Source organism: Prinia subflava, chromosome 3, assembly GCF_021018805.1.
Source record: "Prinia subflava isolate CZ2003 ecotype Zambia chromosome 3, Cam_Psub_1.2, whole genome shotgun sequence".
Lineage (NCBI taxonomy): Eukaryota > Metazoa > Chordata > Aves > Passeriformes > Cisticolidae > Prinia > Prinia subflava.
In genome coordinates, this window is record NC_086249.1 from 98,657,808 (window position 1) to 98,677,385 (window position 19,578).

The window sequence follows — 19,578 nt, forward strand, 5'->3', positions numbered from 1 at the left end:
TACACTCTACAAGAATTAAAGGAATATTCCAGATGATCCTCCATTTGTAATCACTTTTATATGATAGCCAAGGTATCACCTACTTAACATGTACTACATGGGTTGTGACCACTGATCATTTTAATTGGTCTCATGAGATAGAAAGCCAAGTGACTTCTAGAAGTTTAAGTCCATTAAGATGCAAATAAGAATGACCCAAAGATGAACTCCCTAATACACCAGCAAAGCAATTTGGGGCTTTGACACAGAAACTTGTAGCCTCCAGGCAATTCTAATAAATGTCTGCATTAAAAGAGATTACAATACTCTTTTGATCATTATTTAAAATATTTAATTTTTTTTAAAGTGGATTTCTTGTTATTACCTGCTTTGAATTTATACCTTACAATGTAAGTTCTCTAAATGCCCATTTATAACTGAAAACCATCGGCTTTCAGAATCAAGGTAGAAATGGAAAATTCCACAAACACACTTACAAACACCTATTTCTGTTTTCTGGGACATTCTTGAAAGACCTAGTACTTGGGAAAAAAATATAAGCCCAACATAATGCTGCTGAGCAAAGAACAATATGTATTCAAAATTAATGCAATGCTTTTTTATGTATTAAAAACACTTACTGGACATAAACTAATGGATAACGTAGTTACAAATTACAATTAAGTTTTGCTGTTTTAAAAAAGCATTTAGGAATTTAAAATTACATAAGAGTTGACAGTATGTGAGCTTCTGTTCATATTCAGAAGTGATGTGACTTAAGCAATTCAAATGGTACTTAAATAGGAAGTGTTGGGTCCTGTATTTGGGTCACAAAAATCCCAGGCAATGTCCCAGGCTTGGGCAAGAATGGCTGGAAAGCTGCCCAGTGGAGAAAGTCCTGGGGATGTTGGTGAAAAATAGGCTGACCACGAGCCAGGTGTGCCCAGGGGGCAGGAGGGACAGTGGCCCCTGGCCTGTGCCAGCAATGGCGTGGCAGCAGGGATTGTCCCCTGTACTGGGACTGGTGAGGGCACACCTCGAGTGCTGCGTCCAGTTTTGGGCCCCTCAGTTCAGGAGGGACATCTGAGCCCCTCAGTTGAGGGGCTGGAGCGAGCCCAGAGAAGGACAGTGGAGGTGGGGAAGATTAAGTCTGACAAGAGTGCCTGAGGCAGCTGGGGCTGTCTAGCCTGGAGAAAAGAAGGCTCAGGAGAGACCATCTCTGTCTCTAGAACCACCTGGAAGGAGGGTGTAGCCAGGTGGGGGTCAGTCTCTTCTCCCAGGTAATAAGTGACAGGATAATGGGAAACAGCTTCAAGTTGTGCCAAGGGAGGTTTAGATTGGATATTGGGAAAAATTTCTTCATGGAAAGAGTGGCCAGGTGATGGAACAAGGTGCCCAGAGAACTAGGGGAAACACCACACCTGAATAAAAATATTCAGAAACCACAGAGATGTGGTGGTTAGGGATGTGGTTTAGTGGTTACATGGAGGTGCTGGGTTAATGGTTGGACTCAGTGATCTTAGAGGTCTTTTCCAGCCTTAATGATTCTGTGATTGCAATGAAAGCAACAGCCCACTAAAAGAGAGATTTATCTTGAAGAGTGCCAGTGAATTACACAACAGCTTTAAATAACACAACAAACATCCACATTAGTATACACAGTTCTAATGCTAATGAGACTCATTAAAGCCATCATTTTGGGCAACAGTTGATTACATGATAATATTCTATTTCATTCCTTAAGGTATTAAAGTGTAAATTAAAGAGATGAAAGCTCTAATTAATACCACATCATTGGCATTTGTCTACAAGTAAAGAGTCCTCAAGCAATATAAATTAATGACAGTACAAATATCTATTCCTATGTTTTTCCAGAAATTGTTCCTGTATCAATACATTTAATGTAGGAAGGTATTATATTTATTTATTCAGTCAACAGAAGGTAAGCTGAAAGGACAGAAAGCTGGGGTAGAATCGGTCCCACATCTACACATTGAGCTCTAGTTTCAAGGTTATAGATTTAAAAAGCTGTTCACAACTTCTGTTTAATAGCTCTGGAACTATATCACACCTTAAAAATGCAGGTGGTCAAATACATAAGCATTTACTATCCCCAGAATAAGCAAGAAACCTCCAAGAACGTCACTCATCTTTTAATGCAAGTTTACTTCTCAGGAGCCCAGGTAAAACTTACTGCAATTCACACTAGTTTATATTCTGGTTTTGATTAAGATATGAAATTCAAGGCTGAGGGAAGCAGCAAACATCCACTCCAATATTTTGGACCCTGTAGACTCTCCAGAAGGGTGTTCTGGGTATGCAAGAAGTCTGCCCTTGAGCCAGTCCTTTGTCCAGCTTACCTTCTGTTCTCAAACTCAAGATTAATTGGGACACTGAAGGGCACAGGCCTTAAGATTTAAAACTGCCCCCAACTCCTTTTATGCACAACAAGAACAAAGTAATGATCCAGACTTGTTTTGGAAGTGTGATTTTATCTTTTTTTAAGATACAGCCAAGTTGTGTTGCAAATTCTTGTGATCAAGCAGGTAACATAACTGACCATTTGATTTTCTTAAATATTCTTAAATATATTGTTCAAGCTTTTTGCAAGCGTTACCTACCTGATTTCTGCTGTGGCGCTTCAGGAGTTCCATTAATTGGATAGACCCAGACTATTCCCCGAGTTTCCCCATTCTCTGCTACAGTAACATTTCTAGAAAAATAAGAGTATCATTTACACTGCTGAAAATTCTGTTTCCAAAGTAATCTAGGCTTAGGAGTTGTTGGAAAGGTTAGACTCTATTGTATTCTGTAATGCTAACCATATCTGAGAAAAATATGAAATAAAATCCAGCTACCTATATCAGCTATTAATTATATTAGCTATAGTTTAGATTCACTTAGTATATTTGAATATTATAGATCTGAAAACATTTGGGCTGATCTGCATTCTGTCAGGTTATATTTACACTGAAAGTTTCTGCAGTTTATTAATTACATAAAAATAGTGGGATGAGAATCATTATTATCTCTAATATATTGAAAAAACAGAGGTACCTAAGAGCTTTCATTTATTCAATACCCATAACTCCACCAGCAGCCAGTACTTCACATTTTCTTTATTTAAAGTGAGGACAGATAGGTATTAGACAGAAATCTGAATCTGCATACTTTGCAGGGTACATTAAAAGCTTTTGATGGATACCCACTGCCCTCAAAATCAGACACTGAACTGCCCTTGGGAGCTACACATGAATAGTCAATGGGATAAATGATTCTAGGATTGAGCATCCTCAACTACCTTTTCCTTTCCTATCAGAATAAATTACCTCTTTAAGTCTGTATTTGATCCAGCAGTAACCTTATAAGGCCAGGTTTCACCATTTCCCCTCGTTATATGAATAAACACCACTGCTTTATAAATTTTCATTTCAGCTGGCCTGAATAACAGAGGGACTTCCAGTTTTTCTTTTGGTGCTAATCGGATTCCTGCAAGATGAAACAGATTGTTGTGGTATTTTTGAAACCTTTCAAAATATTTTCTATCATTTCACTCATATCTCTTTTTCTTTTTTAATAATTATTTTACTTTTTGTCATATTATATGGTTTTCTGTGTAAAAATTCCATTTTACCCTGCCTTTGCCACAAAAAAAACCTCAAAACAAAACCACAATGAAGTGAATATCCCACATTTAATACTCAGACATCATGTGTAACATATGCATGTCAATCCCATAATTTTATAGGGCCTAAGTCATGTTTTTTTCACCTGTGGGTTACATCTGAGTAACACTGCATAAAAAAGGTCAATCAAAATACAAATGTTCACATTCAAGACAACTGTAATATGTTTAAAGAATCTTCAGTATTATAATTATACAAACCATGCCTTTTCCATATGATTTTTCATCTGATTGATTTTTCTGTTTAAAAAAACCTCAACAAACTAAACTTACATTGTCTGTAATGAAGGTAGCCTGATATTTTGAATCTATAAGGGCCTTTTTCTAGTGACTTGCCAGTCTGCCAAGTGTCAGAACATCTACCTCAGCTATTTCAGAAATAATCGAAAGATTACACAGAGCAGAACAAGTAAATCAGTCTTTTAAGTATAAAGCTCTTTGTTTGAAAAGAATTCTTGGAACTGGCAGGAAATGACACCTCAGGGTTATGGTTTCAGCTTTAATTCTATCTGCAGAAAATCCTCTTAGTTATGAGTAACTACTTCTACACGAGGCTTTGGATCAGTTTCTGTGCTAATCACACTTTCCACAATGAACACAAGCTGATACAGTTCTGTGGTATCACACCCTGAGAATGACTGGATCTGCTGGAGTCACCCTCCTGGGAATTGCTTCTTTGAGCACCACAGCTGGCTTTGTGCTCAAAAAATGTCACCAGGGAAACTTTACCTGCTACAAATGGTCACCTTCCTTACAGCCAGAATTCCTTGAGGGTGAAGACCTCAGTGCTGAGAGCTGTAGAGGGGTGGGTGGTAGGGAAAATGTAATGCAGTCTTGGGAAGGATGAAATGGAAAAAAAAGTGGATGCACAGAAGTTTGGGAATGAGGGTGGAAGTGTAGGGAGACTGAGTAAAATGATGTCAGACAGGAATACAGGAATGGCCAAAAAGACAAAAAAAGTTCAAGTCACGTCAGGGAAGGAGAGAAGGGTTTGAAAAACAGCTCTGCAAAACACAGAACAAGGGTCTGGACTCCTCATCTGTACTAATTCCTCACCAGCACTTAATTACAAAGTCTACAGGTATTAAGCTTTTTGCTAGAAACACCCTTAAATTAAAATAAACTAACCAAATTAAGATGGGAAAATCAATCTTAAATTAGGAAGTTGGGAATATTTAAAACCACACAACTCTGCAGGATTTCTACCTCTCCCAGTTAAAAAAGCCTCAGGACATCAAACATAGACCACTGCCTCACTTTATTATAAATGTGAAAAGCTGTAGGAAATACTTACCTAAACATATCTGAATTTCTGTATGAAAGAGGTTTGTCATATACTAATTATGAAAATTAACCAACTGCTTTGCATTTGTGATTGCTTAATTCTTGTGTATTTGTAGAAGTTCATCATGGCAAGAGCAATTTCCATTTGAAATAATTACCTGAAAAGTTTTGTATCATGAAAGAGTTTAAAAATGTCCTAATTAAAAATCCATTAAGATGTTAGTATCTATATGAAAAAAATAAACTGTATGTGTTCTTTTTCTCATTTTGATAAAGATGTAAGATTTTTCTTTAGATCTTTGAGGCATTATCTATCAAGCCCATACCCAAATTTAAAATTACACTATATATACGTGCATGGCTGGCAACCACATGGTCGAAGTGAAAATCTTTTAAAATTAGGAACTCATTTTTAATCCAGTATCTGAAATAAATAAGCTGATATCAGGCATAGTTGCAGTACTCCTGAAGACATCTGAACTGGGATCCATCCCTCTGGATTAGAAACTCACTACAGCACTGGCACACTGTTCTCCCCCAGGGAGAGAAGAGTCAGCTCTCTGCTGGGATTTGCCCACTTTGGGCTTACTCTGGTCTAGTTAAGACAAAGGCACGTAATATCTTTAAAACAGAAAAGTATAATTCTGGATATATTTGCAATTAGATTGCCTTGAATCCACACATACCTGGATACCAAAATAATGTAAATACTTTGTAACATCATTACAGCACATCCTCAAGTTTCATCTGCAAAGCTTTCAACAGATGGCAAATAGAACAGAGTGTAAACTCATAACTATTTAGATACATTACATAGATATTTTGAACTGTAGCTTAATTATGCCTGTTGCAGAACAGAGCCCCATGGTTTTTTCAAATAGATTTTAATACACAATCCATATGATAGCATTCTGGGTCATTCTGGAGAAAATTGGTTATTAAAGATCATGAAAAGACAAATTTTATAATATTGCTGTTGAAACAGATTGTATTCCCATTTTTAATAAAAAATCTTAATAGAAGCTGTTCATAATGATGGTAATTTTTATATCATCAGGCTTGCCTGCAGCTGTCAACTAACCAACTGATCATTAACTGCTAATACAGATTTATTTAATTATGATTTTGGCTAGTTAATAAGATAGATAAAATAGGCCTAATGGCAAAAATAATTTGCTTTTATTTTTTCTTTCCCATTTAGAGAATGTGGGCTAGCACACAGAAAATTGCTCCATGTATAACTTTAATAAAAATCAGTGTTATTTGCTCCTATTTGCCTGGACCTCAATTACTCTGCCAGAGATATCAAAAACTAAAACCAATGGCTGATTGCTTGTCTTTGTGTAATTATTTTACTGCAGTGAGTATCCACAAATTCCGTGTAAGAAATCCACAGCAAGTCCCTTTTCTGAACACAGGTACATCACATTTGGTAAAAAGCTTTGGGCCAGATTTTGGTAATACCTCACTCCTCTTTCACTGTCCTACAGCCAATTAGGAAATAGTTAAATTTAGCAGAGTAAGCTCACTCACCCTTCAAAGACTGAAGGCACCTGACTCAAACCAAGGGCTGCAATTTGAGTCAACTGCTTTACAAAGAAGTGTGTGGAGCTCTGCATCCTCCCTCCTTTCATTTTTAGGTAACCTTTAGTTAAGCCTTGCCTCTAGCCTCCCCAGAGGCTGCTGGAGAACACTGATTCTGTGAAAGACTCCTCAGGCATGGAGCCTAGAACTCAGAACTGGATTAGATAATAAATCAAAATGAGTGTATTTCAAATTCCTGGCTTCAGTTCTTTGGGACACTACACTGTGGTTGAGTTCAGTGTAACTTCTGTGTCAGCCCTAGAAAGCTCCACACTGTGAGAGCTAAAATTAAAGCAGCAGTGGATGCCCATAGCTGGGAGGTTACTTGGAAAGAATACAAATGGGTAAAGATTCATTTTTGCCTCTACAGTAGATTAAGAAAAACGTTAAGAGCAAGCATACCAGGCAGTGCCATGGTGGTAAAATTGTAATGGCAAGGAACAAAATATCCTGCAACATGTCATCCTCCCATTGAACTTTAACCTAAAGCCATGTATTTTTCATATTAGTAAGGTGCTTTGCAGGTAGATTTTCTAGATTTTGAAACGCATCTCCCTGATGCACTGCTCTTAATTCTTTAGCACCTGAGTGCCTCCCATTGATGTTACTCACAAGAAAAGCACACAGTTCAGTCTCCTTTAATTGAAAAAGAGAGATGAGACAGAGTTCCTAATATCTTGTTGAAGTCTCATGGAGAATCATTTAGGAGGGGGAACTTTTGTTTGTTTGTTTTCTTGATAGTTTCTCCATTAAAATTACTATAGCAGCATTTTGATTAAACCCACAGAGAGCTCTGCTAAAATTAGCACTGGCCATGTAAATGTCAACCCAGTATAATTAGGTCTGTTTTCTCCTATTATCCTCAGAATCTGGAAAGGGCAACCTCCAAAATATTCATATACAGCAGCTGCTGCTGGGGAATTATTGCTAATTCCTTCTCAAGGAAACTCATCCAGAAAAGGAGGATTGATATCTGAGAGTAAAGAGTGAGATATTGCAAGCACACCATTATCCAAAATGCATAAAAAAGTCAGGTCTAGGTATTAATTTATTTTCATCTGCTGGAAGAGATAAAATCCTGGGTTACATATGAAAACTAAGATCTTTTATAGCACCTCTCCCAGAAGTGTTTCATTGCTAAATCCCAAGAGTTTAATAAAGAACAGATAACATTTGTGCCTTGACTCTTATGAAGGGTGGGTTCATTTTTGTTTGCATCTTTTTATTTTTTCTTTTTTATTTTTTCTTTTTTTTTTTGTGCTTCCAACGAGGCTGCTTGAATTTTTTATTCCCTTTCATTAAAACATAATCACAATCCCTTGTTAAGGATTCTAATTTAAAAAATGTGAGCTTTGTAGCCTGTGTTAGTTTTGCTGCATCAGAGCTACAATTATTCAGTCTCAAGGAGTAAATGTAAATAAAATTTTCTGAATTGGCAGTCATCATACAACAGCCAACAGCATCCATCTGTGGAGATATTCAAAACTCGACTGAACATTGTCCTGGACAATCTGCTGGAGATGACCCTGCTTGAGCCACGGAGGATTTAGATGGACAAGATGATCTCAAGAGGTTCCTTACCACCTAAATAGTTCTGTGGTTCTGGAATTCTGAGGTCATGACAGATCACTAGGCTTTGTCTGTTTCTGCTTTTAAGAACTGATATAAAATGCATTCTTGTTTGGAAAACCAGACACAGATACTTTTCTCAGTGAATTGCAGGTGATGTGAAAAACAGTGCACCCTGCAAAGGGAAAGCACAAAGGCAGAACAAGAGATCACACTGACATAACAATTGGAATTTGGGTGTAGTTAAAGGCAAAGAAGCAGCATACTCCTGTTTGCATCTTGCTGGGACAAATAAAATGGAACATAATGCACTTCAAGTCATTTCAAGTTCTATACAAAAAAGGGTAAGAACTAATAAAATAACCATGCAAAATGCCAAAAATTAAATTTGTCTCAGCCTATGTTTTAATGCTTGCATCACCATTTTCCTTCCTTCAATAAAGTTCATTTATGTAGGTGGGATGCAAGAGAGGTTCCTTTCACAGATGGTCCACAATGATTGCATTTCTAGGGGACTCTCTGCTCCATGAATTAAGGAGAGGTAGAGCTGTGTTTTCCCTTTCTTCTGGCAGCTTCACAACATCCCAGAATACTTGAAGTTGGAAGGGACCTCTGACAGACAAATAGCCCAACACCCCTCTCCAAGCAGAGTGACCTGCCTGGACCATGTCCAGAAAAGCTTTGGATATCTCCAAGGATGGAGACTCCATAATTTTTCTGGGCAACCTCTTCCAGTGCTCAATCACCATCACAGGACAAAAATAATCCCCTTTTCTCAGATGAGAATTTCCATGTTGCCTGTCACTGGGCACCACTGAAAAGAGCCTTCTTCCATCCTTTTTGCACCCTCCCTTCTGGTACTTATACAGAATAATAAAATCCCTCTGACCTGATGAATTACTTATTTGTAAAAGTTAAGTCATGAATATGCAGCTCAAATACTAATAAACAATTTCAGAAATGACTAATCAAAACTTTGTAAGTTGCTTTAAGAAAGACATAGCACAAATAAAGGCTTCACAACATCACTACCATAAACACACAATAAAATGTATTAGAGCATGTTTATAAGATTTGTTCACCATTTTATGGATCTTGTGTTAATACAATTTTGCATACTTCTGGCAGAGACTTTCTGGATTATTTAATTAAGAGTTTTCATTTAGAATAATTTCTTTCTGGTACAAAATAATGGATACAAGTTAAACACTTGCTGTTTAGATGAAAACAAATGGATTGAGAGCAGGGCTCAGTAATTAAATATGTTGCTTCATTTAATGCAATTTATTTTGTTTTTAAATGAAACATGTCTGAAAGGTCAAGTATAAAGTTTTCCTTCCATTTATAAAATTATCCATCTCTAACTAATAGCCTACGGTGCAGTTTCAGTAAAAATCAAACCAATTATTTTGACAGAAACACCTATTATATTTATTTGTTGTTCAAGCACAGTAACAACCATGCTTACAATGGTTAAAAACACTGAGGAAAAAGGTTGCCAAGTACAATAATTCATTTCTCTGCTGGCAACCAAAACAAGTAAATTCATACTTAAGATCTCTAACTCTGAGTAAACTTAAAAATATACATGTACCAGAGATCATGAAAGTCACATTCTCTTACTGAGACTAAATAAAAAAGTTTTTTAAACCCTAAATAAAATTTAATAAAATAATATATTTCACAACAAAGTCTCCATCACTTCCCAATCACATCTGATTATAAATTTTGATGTAATAATCTTCTGCAGTAATACACAAATCATTTAAAATCCTAAACTGATTTATCATAGATCACCCCTCTTATCTCTGAACTCTGACACCTGCAGCTTTGAATTCAGAAAGGTATTACAGACCTGTCTAAAAATCAAACAAAAAATGGACAAACATTCACATAGGTGCTACATTCAATTATATTTTACATCTCTGCTATTACCTTGTGCACTTGTCTTGACACCATGGGATATCTCTGCAGTTTTCCTTCAGAGGTGCTGGGGTGATGGGCTTGGGGTTCATTTTACAGAGATCCACTTGGGTGGAAAAGTGGAGAATCAGGAAAGACACATCCCAATGAAGGACATGAGAACAGCAAGGAAGCAAGGCTGAACCAAGCAGTACAGAGCAAGGCAAATGTCAGAGAAGGAAAATCACTGCAAAGCCAGGGACTAGCTCAGCAATAGGGATGGAAAAATGAACAAAGCAAGCACCTGGGGAACCAGCAAAAGGGTAGCTGGCATAGAGAGTAACTTGCAAAATGAAGCCATGGCAGACAGAGATGTGTGGAGAATGCCAGGCTATTATATTAAAGTCATTTGGCAGAGCCAATGCCAAAGAGATAAGAGTAAGGAGTGAAGAATAATCAGAAATGAAAATATTAAGTTTTCTATTCATCCTATGATCCAATATTGTTCTAAAACTTCACGGTGTACTGACAGTTTCTTTTGCTTTCTCCTTCCAAATCTATTCCCGCCTCCCCCCCCCCCCCCCCAATAATCTGACAGTTGGTAGATCTACCCCATCCTCCTCTGACCAGTTCATGTCTTCAAAAATTATTTATCATCCTCATTTTCCTTGTGACAATTTTATGTTGATAAAACTCTGTAGATCATCCTGGCATCCAAAATCTAAAGGTCTGCAACATTGTAACATCCTAAATCCACAGTCACTGAGAGCAGGAGGCAAAAACCTCAAAGTTAGAGATGCAAAACCTCTTGCAAATCAGCACTGTAAAAGATGTGATACTACACCTCTTGTCTGAGTGATTCTATTTGTGACAAAATAAACAACAGAAAAGTAAAAACACTGTTATGTTAGGTCAATTTTCCTTTCTTTAGCTAGATACCCATTTTAGTGCTGCACACTGGTAAGTATAATTGACATTCTCAAGAGAGATTAATTAATAAGTAGTTATATAGAAGAAAGACCACAACCTCATTGTAGATGGAGAGTGCTGAGCTGAGTGCAGTGATAAGATGGCCATATTTTTTAAAAAGAGGATCTTACACTCTCTTACACTCAACCTCTCTTGCTCTTCTGCTACAGTGCTTTAGTTGTGATCTGTGTATAAAAAAACACTCTACAAACACAACCTGCCTAAAATTTCAACAAAGTAGAAAATCACATTTTGAAAATGCAAGAGCCACACAAAAAATGTCATATGCTTATTAACCAAGTGTGACTTTCAATTTTGTGCCCAGCCACAAAAAACCCCACCAAACTTTTCCTTTCTCCCTTAAGAAAAGTTCATGTTATCCTAAGATAAAGTACTAGCAAGTGAATTAAGACTATGACAACTTCCCTATTTCTTAATCTTTTTCTAGATTGAAACATACACCAAAGTGTCTTGAGTTCATGCCTAAAAGGAAACTGTAATTGCTTCAGTTCAGATGTAATTGAATTTCTGACATATGTCAAATATCTGATTACGTTTGACAGATGTGTTTTTACTTCCACTTCAAATTTAACAGATATATGTATCTTAGTCTGATCTCTGCAAGCACAGTCAAATTCTGAAGCTATGGCAGATTTTAATCAAAATCAGCAAAGTGTTGAAATCACTAATGACATCAGTGCTGTTACATCTTTCCACTTGTTACATACAACCAAAATTGCCCTGCTTGCTACAAGTACTCAGAAGACATCTCACACTTCATACAGCAGATAGTGACTGGAAATAGTGTGACTCTGAGTCATATACATATATATCTCAATTTATGCATTTTCAAAATCCTGGTAAGTACACTCTTCATCATTTGAGGTTTCAGAGGTCTCTGAAGTAAGGCAGAATTGATTTCTGCACTTATTTTTTGGGTCTCTTCATACTCAAGAAAATAGATAAAGATGGTAAGAGGAATATTTCTTTAAAAGTAATGTTTACCCATTAATTTGACTTGTGTCATAAAACAGTAGTTCAGTGAATGACAGAACCCACAATATGCTACATGTATTTCATAGCTATGAAAAGCAATATTATTGCAAGTGGACTAATAGTAACTTCTTTTTAGCCTATTGAATTAGAGAAATATTTTTATTGCTTCACTTTTGTATCCTTTTGACCCAGTCTGTTTTGTGTGCAACATGCTAAAATCCAACATGTGGCAATGGCAGCCTCAATTTTAAACCATAACACTTGTCAGCAGATAATCTCCAGATTTCAAAATTCTGAAGAAATTAGTTACATTTATTATTCCAAATGAAAATAAATCTGACTTAAATGAGAATATATATCAAGATCCTACCTACAAAGAAGAGCAAATAAAATACAAAAGAAAATTCTTTTAATTCATTAAAAATCCCTAGGTAGAGCACCAGTTTTTAAAGCTGCAGGTTCAGTCTTTAACTCTTCTAAAAGTTGGCCCCTTAAATGAAACTTTACTCCTATTCACAGTTTTTCAAGTTCTTTGCCCTTACAGGTAAAATATTCAAAGGTCAGCCAGGATACAGCTGCAATGTAACTGAAGCATTTGGGGCTTAGCTAGGGGCTGATGTCTTCAGAGAATGTGGACTTCACCCAGAAATAGCCTAAGACATTAACAACACCAACAGACAACTTGGTACTTAAACCAAGCATTCTTCTCTTCCTAATGCCAGTTACAAATTCAAGATGTTTCCTATGGTCTACGGAAGTGAAAAAGAAAAGATAAAAATCCTGTGCTCTGAAAACAAGGTTGCAGGACTCAATTCGTAAAACTTTATGTATGAAAAGTAAATCCCTGAGAGCAGACTACGACCCTTCCTTTTTCTTTTCTATTTATTAGCGTGTCCTTTTGATTATTCCCTTGGTCAGGAGAAAATGCAGTCAAACAATAGCCTGGCTGTCACTGCTGTTGGATTTTATCTTATTTTTAGGAATGAGTACTTGACTGCAGTGGCCTCATATAGAGGCCGACAATGATACCTCTAGGATGACAATTTACAGAATACACATCTTATGTTCTGAATGCTCTCATTGACTTGCAAAACCCGCTCCAGAGTTTATCAAGACTATCACAGAACAATAATTCGTCCCTAGAGAAAGTACAGAAAAAACCCAGCAGCAATATTCTCTAGCAAGAAACTCTGTTGAGCTGTCAAGTGCCTTTCTACTTCAGAGACATTTCTGATTTTTATGGACAAACTGGTAACTCACATTGACTTGTTCTTTTTTTAACAAGTAATGATTTCTGACAGAATCCATTTTTTCAAACTCTGAAAATACCCACATCTACACAATATCATCTTTTATTGTCAGTGTGATCTCACATGCTGGTTATGTACATTCCTGCTACTCAATCATTACACCATGGTAGGATACATCAGTTTAGAAATATCCAGAAATATTTTAACGCTGCTACAAAGATCTGGGAGGTGTTGGATCAGTGAATGTGACACATGGCTACTCACTCGTCAGACTCACATATGGCTCTAGATCATATTTAAATTTCATTAAGATTTCATTCAAGTATCACAATATTACACTCCTTGAATTTCTATGGTTAATATGCTAATTATTACAATTCTCCTGGTTCCCTGAGGGGCAACTGAAATGTGGCACGAGTTTCCACCCATAAGGACAATGAGCAGCTCATGGCTGGGGACTGTGCGTTGATTCCTGTTGCGTGGACAAGGTTAAAATCACCCCTGCAGTTGTAATTTAGAGTGAACAGCAATCAGTAGTCCAAAAATCCAATAAATAGATGAGTTGGTGACCTCTGAAATTCAGAGATTAATATAGAGGGATATACTTTGAGGGCCTCATGAAAAAGAACAAAATGTTTAGAAGCAAACATAGGAAATGAACTACATTTAAAAAACAAATAAAATTAAGCCTAAAAGTGGGAATTAATATTAAGATATTCTGGAAAGGATCAGGGACCAAAATTACTTGACAGTGTCAGGATGATTCTGAATCATACAGAAGACAGGCTTTGGATGACTCAATGGTAATTGGAGCTGCAGTGTTTCTAACAGGGGCAGCTGCTGCAGATCCTGTACCTCTGTGTGAATCCAGAAAGGGAAACCATCAGCCACAATTCGGGAGCCAAGACTATGAGAAATACAAAAACAAATGTCTAAAATGTACCTTCTACTTATGTTTTGGCACAAACTGAGTTTCCAGGAAGAGACATGGGGTTTTTGATCAGGAATAAAGAAAACTAATAACTCCTGATCCTTTTCTAATACTTAGTTAAAATATAGCCATAGATAAAACTACAATACCTTTCTGGAATAGAAAGGAGACATTTTAGGTTGGTAACTGAAACTTCCTCTGACAATAACTTGTGGTGAGATGATTGGGAATGAAAATTTTCATGCAAGTAACTTAATCAATCGAGAAAATCCATTTTAAATCTGTCAAAACAAGAAGCTGCCAGCCTTCAAATCTGAGAGATTTTTTTTCTCTCCATATGGTTTAGTCTCTAAAGCAGCTCAAGACACAAGTGATTTTCAGTCAAACACTGAACAAATGTAGAGACAAATGCATTTCCCAAAAACAGTTTGTCATAGGTGCCAACTGAAGAAAAGGCAAAGGAAAAAAAATTCTGTCTGTAAAGATGACAAGGAACAAATCTTTACAAACTGTCTTTTGGTATCAACCTAAAGGAAAAAAAGAAGTTTATTTTCTGATACATGGAAGCAAGGCATTGGAGAAGAGTAGAAAAAAGAATTTAAAAATAGTAGTTCATTTTCCTACAATCTCTAGGTTTTTCTGATTGACTATATTGGCTATCAAATTTACTTTCGCTTTTAGGTATCCTTCCTTTTTTATAGACTAATGACCAAAAAACTTAAGGTGCTGATTTTTTAGAGACAATAGGCTACAATGGCAAAAAAAGAAAGCTTGTACAGTTTGTATCTATTAATGGTACTTGACTTCTTGACCCTGTCTTCGTCCTGATGAAGTAAAAGAGTAAGAAAAATAATATAATGGAAATTCTGAAAATGTTAATTCAGAAACTTCAGAGTATTTTTTTTTCATTTTGGGTTGTAGTATTAAAGCATGTTTAAAGCATATTTGCTTATCCAGAACTCTGCAGAGATCTTTTTTCTTTTCTTCACTGCAAAACATTTCAGCCATTATGATCACCTAACTTGACTTAAATAGATAGGATTTCTCAGAACTCATTTGAAAAAATCAAGGTTCACTCTCAATAACTCTTCTTGAACAAGAGAATTTAATTAGAAAAAACCTCAGCCACTTGATTTAAAACTTGTCAGCGATAGTGAATCCTCCACGTTCCATTGAGAATTGTTCTGAGAGTTAATTAAACTCATTGTTAAAAATAGGTTTCACTTTTAATTTGTCTACTAAATAACACTGACTTGTTTTCAGTCCCTGCCTTTTTCTGTGACAGTGAATGCTTCATCACCAGCATTCTGCTTTTGAGAGAGCTAGGACAAATAAATTGCTGCTAAAATTCTCTTTGGTCAGTTAAGTAATTTGGGCTCACTGAATCTCTCACTCTCAGTCTTGAATCATTTAAACATGCTTTTATTGCAAGGATGAATAACAACTGCAGAAGGCAACCCAGGCTAATAAACATTGTATACCAAATACAAGGACTTTAGAAGTAAATAGGTTTCAAGAAGTTTCAAAAAAACCTTATATTTCTCCCATCAGTAAGATTGATATCAAAAAGTGCAGGTATCAGAAAGAAGGGGAAAAGGCATTTCCACTTAATTCAGAGTTTGGAGAATTGGGTAAATCTGTAGATCAAAAAAAGAAAAAAAATCACAAAAATTGATTCTTGATTTGGAAAAGGGCTAAATCGGTACGAAGAAAAGATTAACAGGCTACAGCTTGTGATTTTTCATTTGAAGGGATGTAAAGTAAGCTGGAAAGATAAGGATTATCCAAAATTTCCTCAACAGCTACTGACAAGCTATTATACTGTCTAGTGCCATGTGCTATTATGTGTAATAAAACTGATTTGCTTGTTTGTGCATGTAGAAAACATGTTGTCCCCTCAGGTCCGAAAAACAGTTCTTGTCAGCAATCAATTTCTTATTTTCCTATTTAATGGAAAAGAGAAAATTGTATACAATGGTATACAAGAAAAAACAAAATGGGAACCCCATAAGAGGACAGCATGCAATTCAAGTTTTGGTGTCTGCTGGTTGTATGTAGCAAAGGTAATATAAAAGGTAACAAACCTCAGGGATCAGCTGAAATTACTGGCACTCATTTTGAAAAAGCCAGTGCTACCTGCAATTAATAGATACCAATCTTTGTGGGCATATAACCTTTGTTTTATCTTAGTATCTTCCTGAAGGAGAAAATGACTTAATTTATAAGGGATTTTCAGTGCTTGTGAAGAAACCAGATAAAAGACAATTCAACTTCAGAAATTGTTGCAATGCTAAATTTTCAGCTCAATGTACAAAACATTGTAAAAAAGGCAATCGAGGCAATCAAAATACATGTTTCACATTCTTTAAGTTCATTTATTACACAACACCTCTCATGTTAACTAGACTGAATTTAATACCTTAAAGAGGCAGTTAATAGTTCCAATTTAGAGACGAAAGAAAGAGTCACAGCTTGAAGTTTCAGAGAATTTGATGATAATTTTCATTCTAAGTGTCCTTTTGGACATTGTATGAAAATTTGTTTTCTCAATGCTTCACCAAATGACTATGAGTAAGAGGATCTGCTTACCTTTCAAGCCTCTGGGTTTTATTTTGAAACAACCATGGCTTTAGTAGGGGAAAATTTTATTACACCTATACCAATGTTTCCCTGGTTTAAAATGAATAAAATGCTAAATTTCTTCTCTCGGGTAAGAGAAGCTTTGTGAAAATAAAATTATTAAGTACCTTAACAAGATGTGAATGCAGGAAGTACTTCAGGTTCAGTGCATTTTCACTATCCACCTGAATTTCAGAGTTTTTAACTATTTTTGCAAACACAGGTTTTACCTAATGTAGCATATTAACAGTAAAAAGAGTAAAATCCTTGCACATAAACTACTGCATGGTAAAAATAATGTCCTAGTAAGACGAATCTGAGAAAGCAAAACTCTCCTCCAATGCTCTCATGACCCTTTAAATGTGCTGTCATCTCAAAAAATGCCATTATTGTGCAAAGAAGTAAGCTTAATTTCCCTCCACTCAGCAGATGATACTAGACCAAATGACTGTGAGTGTAATAAAGCATCTTATGTACATTGTTAACATAAAATTTGATGTTCAATGAAGAATTTTGTGCTGCATGCTTCAGTGGTTGTGAGGTATTACTCCTTACAGTAAAGGTCACGACTCAAACACTTTTCAGCTATTTTCAGTGTAAGTCCTGGTTCTGCATTTCTCTAAGAACACAAAAATGATGTTCAGTACTCAATATCAAAATCCCCTCTGTTGACTTATATACTTATGGGCAGAAAAAGCATCACACTGAAATAAAGGCAAAGTCTGGGTTTTGTACAGCACATCCTCATTTTTCACACACAGCAAACACAGCAGGAGTGCCACATTCTCTTTTCCCATGTTGGTTTGGGGCTTGGGTGGGTTTTTTGAGCTTGGTAACAGGGATACATCTAAAGAAATAACTAATATTTAAACCTAAATATTATTATAAGATGCAAGATTGTTACTAAAGTTGATGACTGAAGGTATCAACCTGATCTTCAGGTAAACAAGAAGGATTTCCCATAAATATTGCAAAAGCTGAAAGTAAGATCCTGCATGCATCATAAAAGACAGAGAAGAGAAAGAAAAAGTTTTGCTGAGACTTATATGAAGAGAGAAGGGGTTCTAGTGCTATGCATTCTTTTTGCAAATACACTCAGGCAGGTGCAGTCCCAATGGCTTTATCAAAACAAAACAGGCCCTGCCTAATCATTCAGGCTTTGTGACTGAGAAGTAAATCAGGGAATCCAAATTCCCCCTGGTAACTGAAAGATATCAATTTTTAATGAGACTGTGAATAATTTATTATCTTTCCCATAAAAAAGATATTTTGAATAATTTGTTAATCTTAGTAATAGTATGACAAAATACCTAGGGAAGAATGAAAGCAGCACAGTATGAAGAATATTATGTTCATTTTAATTAAATTATCCCCCCCTTCAGAGAATAGCTTTAAAGACCCCATTTGGCAAGAACTGGAGCTACAGCATTATTGATCCTGGTTATATCTTACAAGCAAGGAGAAATAAATAATTTTGAGGTGAACATATAGATTATGGGCATACTAAAGTATTTATCGAAACAATTAGCCACACAAATAATCCCACCTCTATTCACACCACAGCAGTTAGAATATATGCCTGAAATACACATATAAATTCCCTGTAATTACAGAGCAAGTGAGACAGATGTTTAAATTTAAAATCTTTGTCATCTGGAGATTGTTTTACCTACCTGAATTCATCAGATTCAAATATGCTACTGAGCCAAGACTGAACAACCCAAATGTATCTTTCCCTCTAATGAATAATCTCACTTGTGAATGCAACTGATAGCAGCTATCATTTCAATTAATCACATACCCTACCACAAAATCAACCATTTTCTTTAGGTGTATATAAATTTTATTATGGGATGTTTTGGGGAGAGAACACAGACCCTCTAAAATGTTAAACCTCCTTGTTCAGCAGGACCTTTTCTGCTCCATGTAAAAAGTGTTGGATCTAGCTATCACATCCAGTGCAAGGCTAAAGCTCAGACAACACAGACTGCACCAAGAAGGAGAAAATGTACATCTGCATGCCCAGAACACTCTGTCAGCTTTCCTAACTAAATCTAACAACTAGTCCTGCCAACTTTGTGACTAAAATAATGAATAAAAAAATTTTTTAAAAAACCCCACCCTCTTCTTTCCTTTCAATTTGCTCCTGACTGCAACTCAGATTGAGATTTCACGTAATTACAATTCAGAACATTTTCAGACAGCAACAGAAATGTGTATCTGTTGAAGGGTTGTAGAACTCTGAGAGAAGGTAGACAAAAGAATCCATAGAGCTGTGGAAAATGTGTAGAAGCAAGTTAACTGTTTGGCAGGACAATTATGGAATGACCTGACTGTATAAATTTGACTTGTGTGGTTGGGTTTTACAGAAATGCAAGATAAAAAAAGAGACACTCCTGGGTAACACACCTGAGTCTGTGCTACATTGCACAGAATTCCAAAGCAGATTCCAGGCACATCCTGCTGTTCACAGCACTTAACAGAGAGTGCCAAGGGTTTGCAAAAACATCTTACCCTTATCCTCTAAATACCTGTGCCCAGTGACTCCTCACACTGCACTCTAAGAACATCTCATGCTACTCGGAATGAGAAAAAAGGGGTCAGAACAGGGACTATCAGAGACACGGAAAAAGCTTAACACTTGGGAAATCAGACTTTTAAAATCAAGGTGAAGTACACAATGTTCTGCAAGCCAAATTCTCATTAAGAAAAACCTTAATGGTTCCCTGACTTAAAGAGTGCACAACTACATTGAGAATTTTGTTACCACTGTAGGTAAAAATTGTTGTTTAACTACTGAATGCATACTA

The 19,578-nt window shown here is 36.2% G+C and overlaps 2 protein-coding genes across 3 annotated transcripts in view; one reads left to right on the plus strand and one right to left on the minus strand.

Annotated features, from left to right (window-relative positions):
* The window catches only part of PRRG1 (proline rich and Gla domain 1), a 531,308-nt gene that overhangs the window by 231,895 nt on the left and 279,835 nt on the right, over window positions 1-19,578 (plus strand). The window lies entirely within an intron of this gene.
* The window catches only part of CFAP47 (cilia and flagella associated protein 47), a 270,139-nt gene that overhangs the window by 40,847 nt on the left and 209,714 nt on the right, over window positions 1-19,578 (minus strand). For both annotated transcript variants that reach the window (XM_063393003.1, XM_063393002.1), the window contains exons 58-59: window positions 3,309-3,468; window positions 2,601-2,692 (exon numbers count right to left, since the gene is read on the minus strand). In XM_063393003.1, the coding sequence (XP_063249073.1) occupies window positions 2,601-2,692; window positions 3,309-3,468 (252 nt within the window). The remainder of the gene's footprint in view (window positions 1-2,600; window positions 2,693-3,308; window positions 3,469-19,578) is intronic.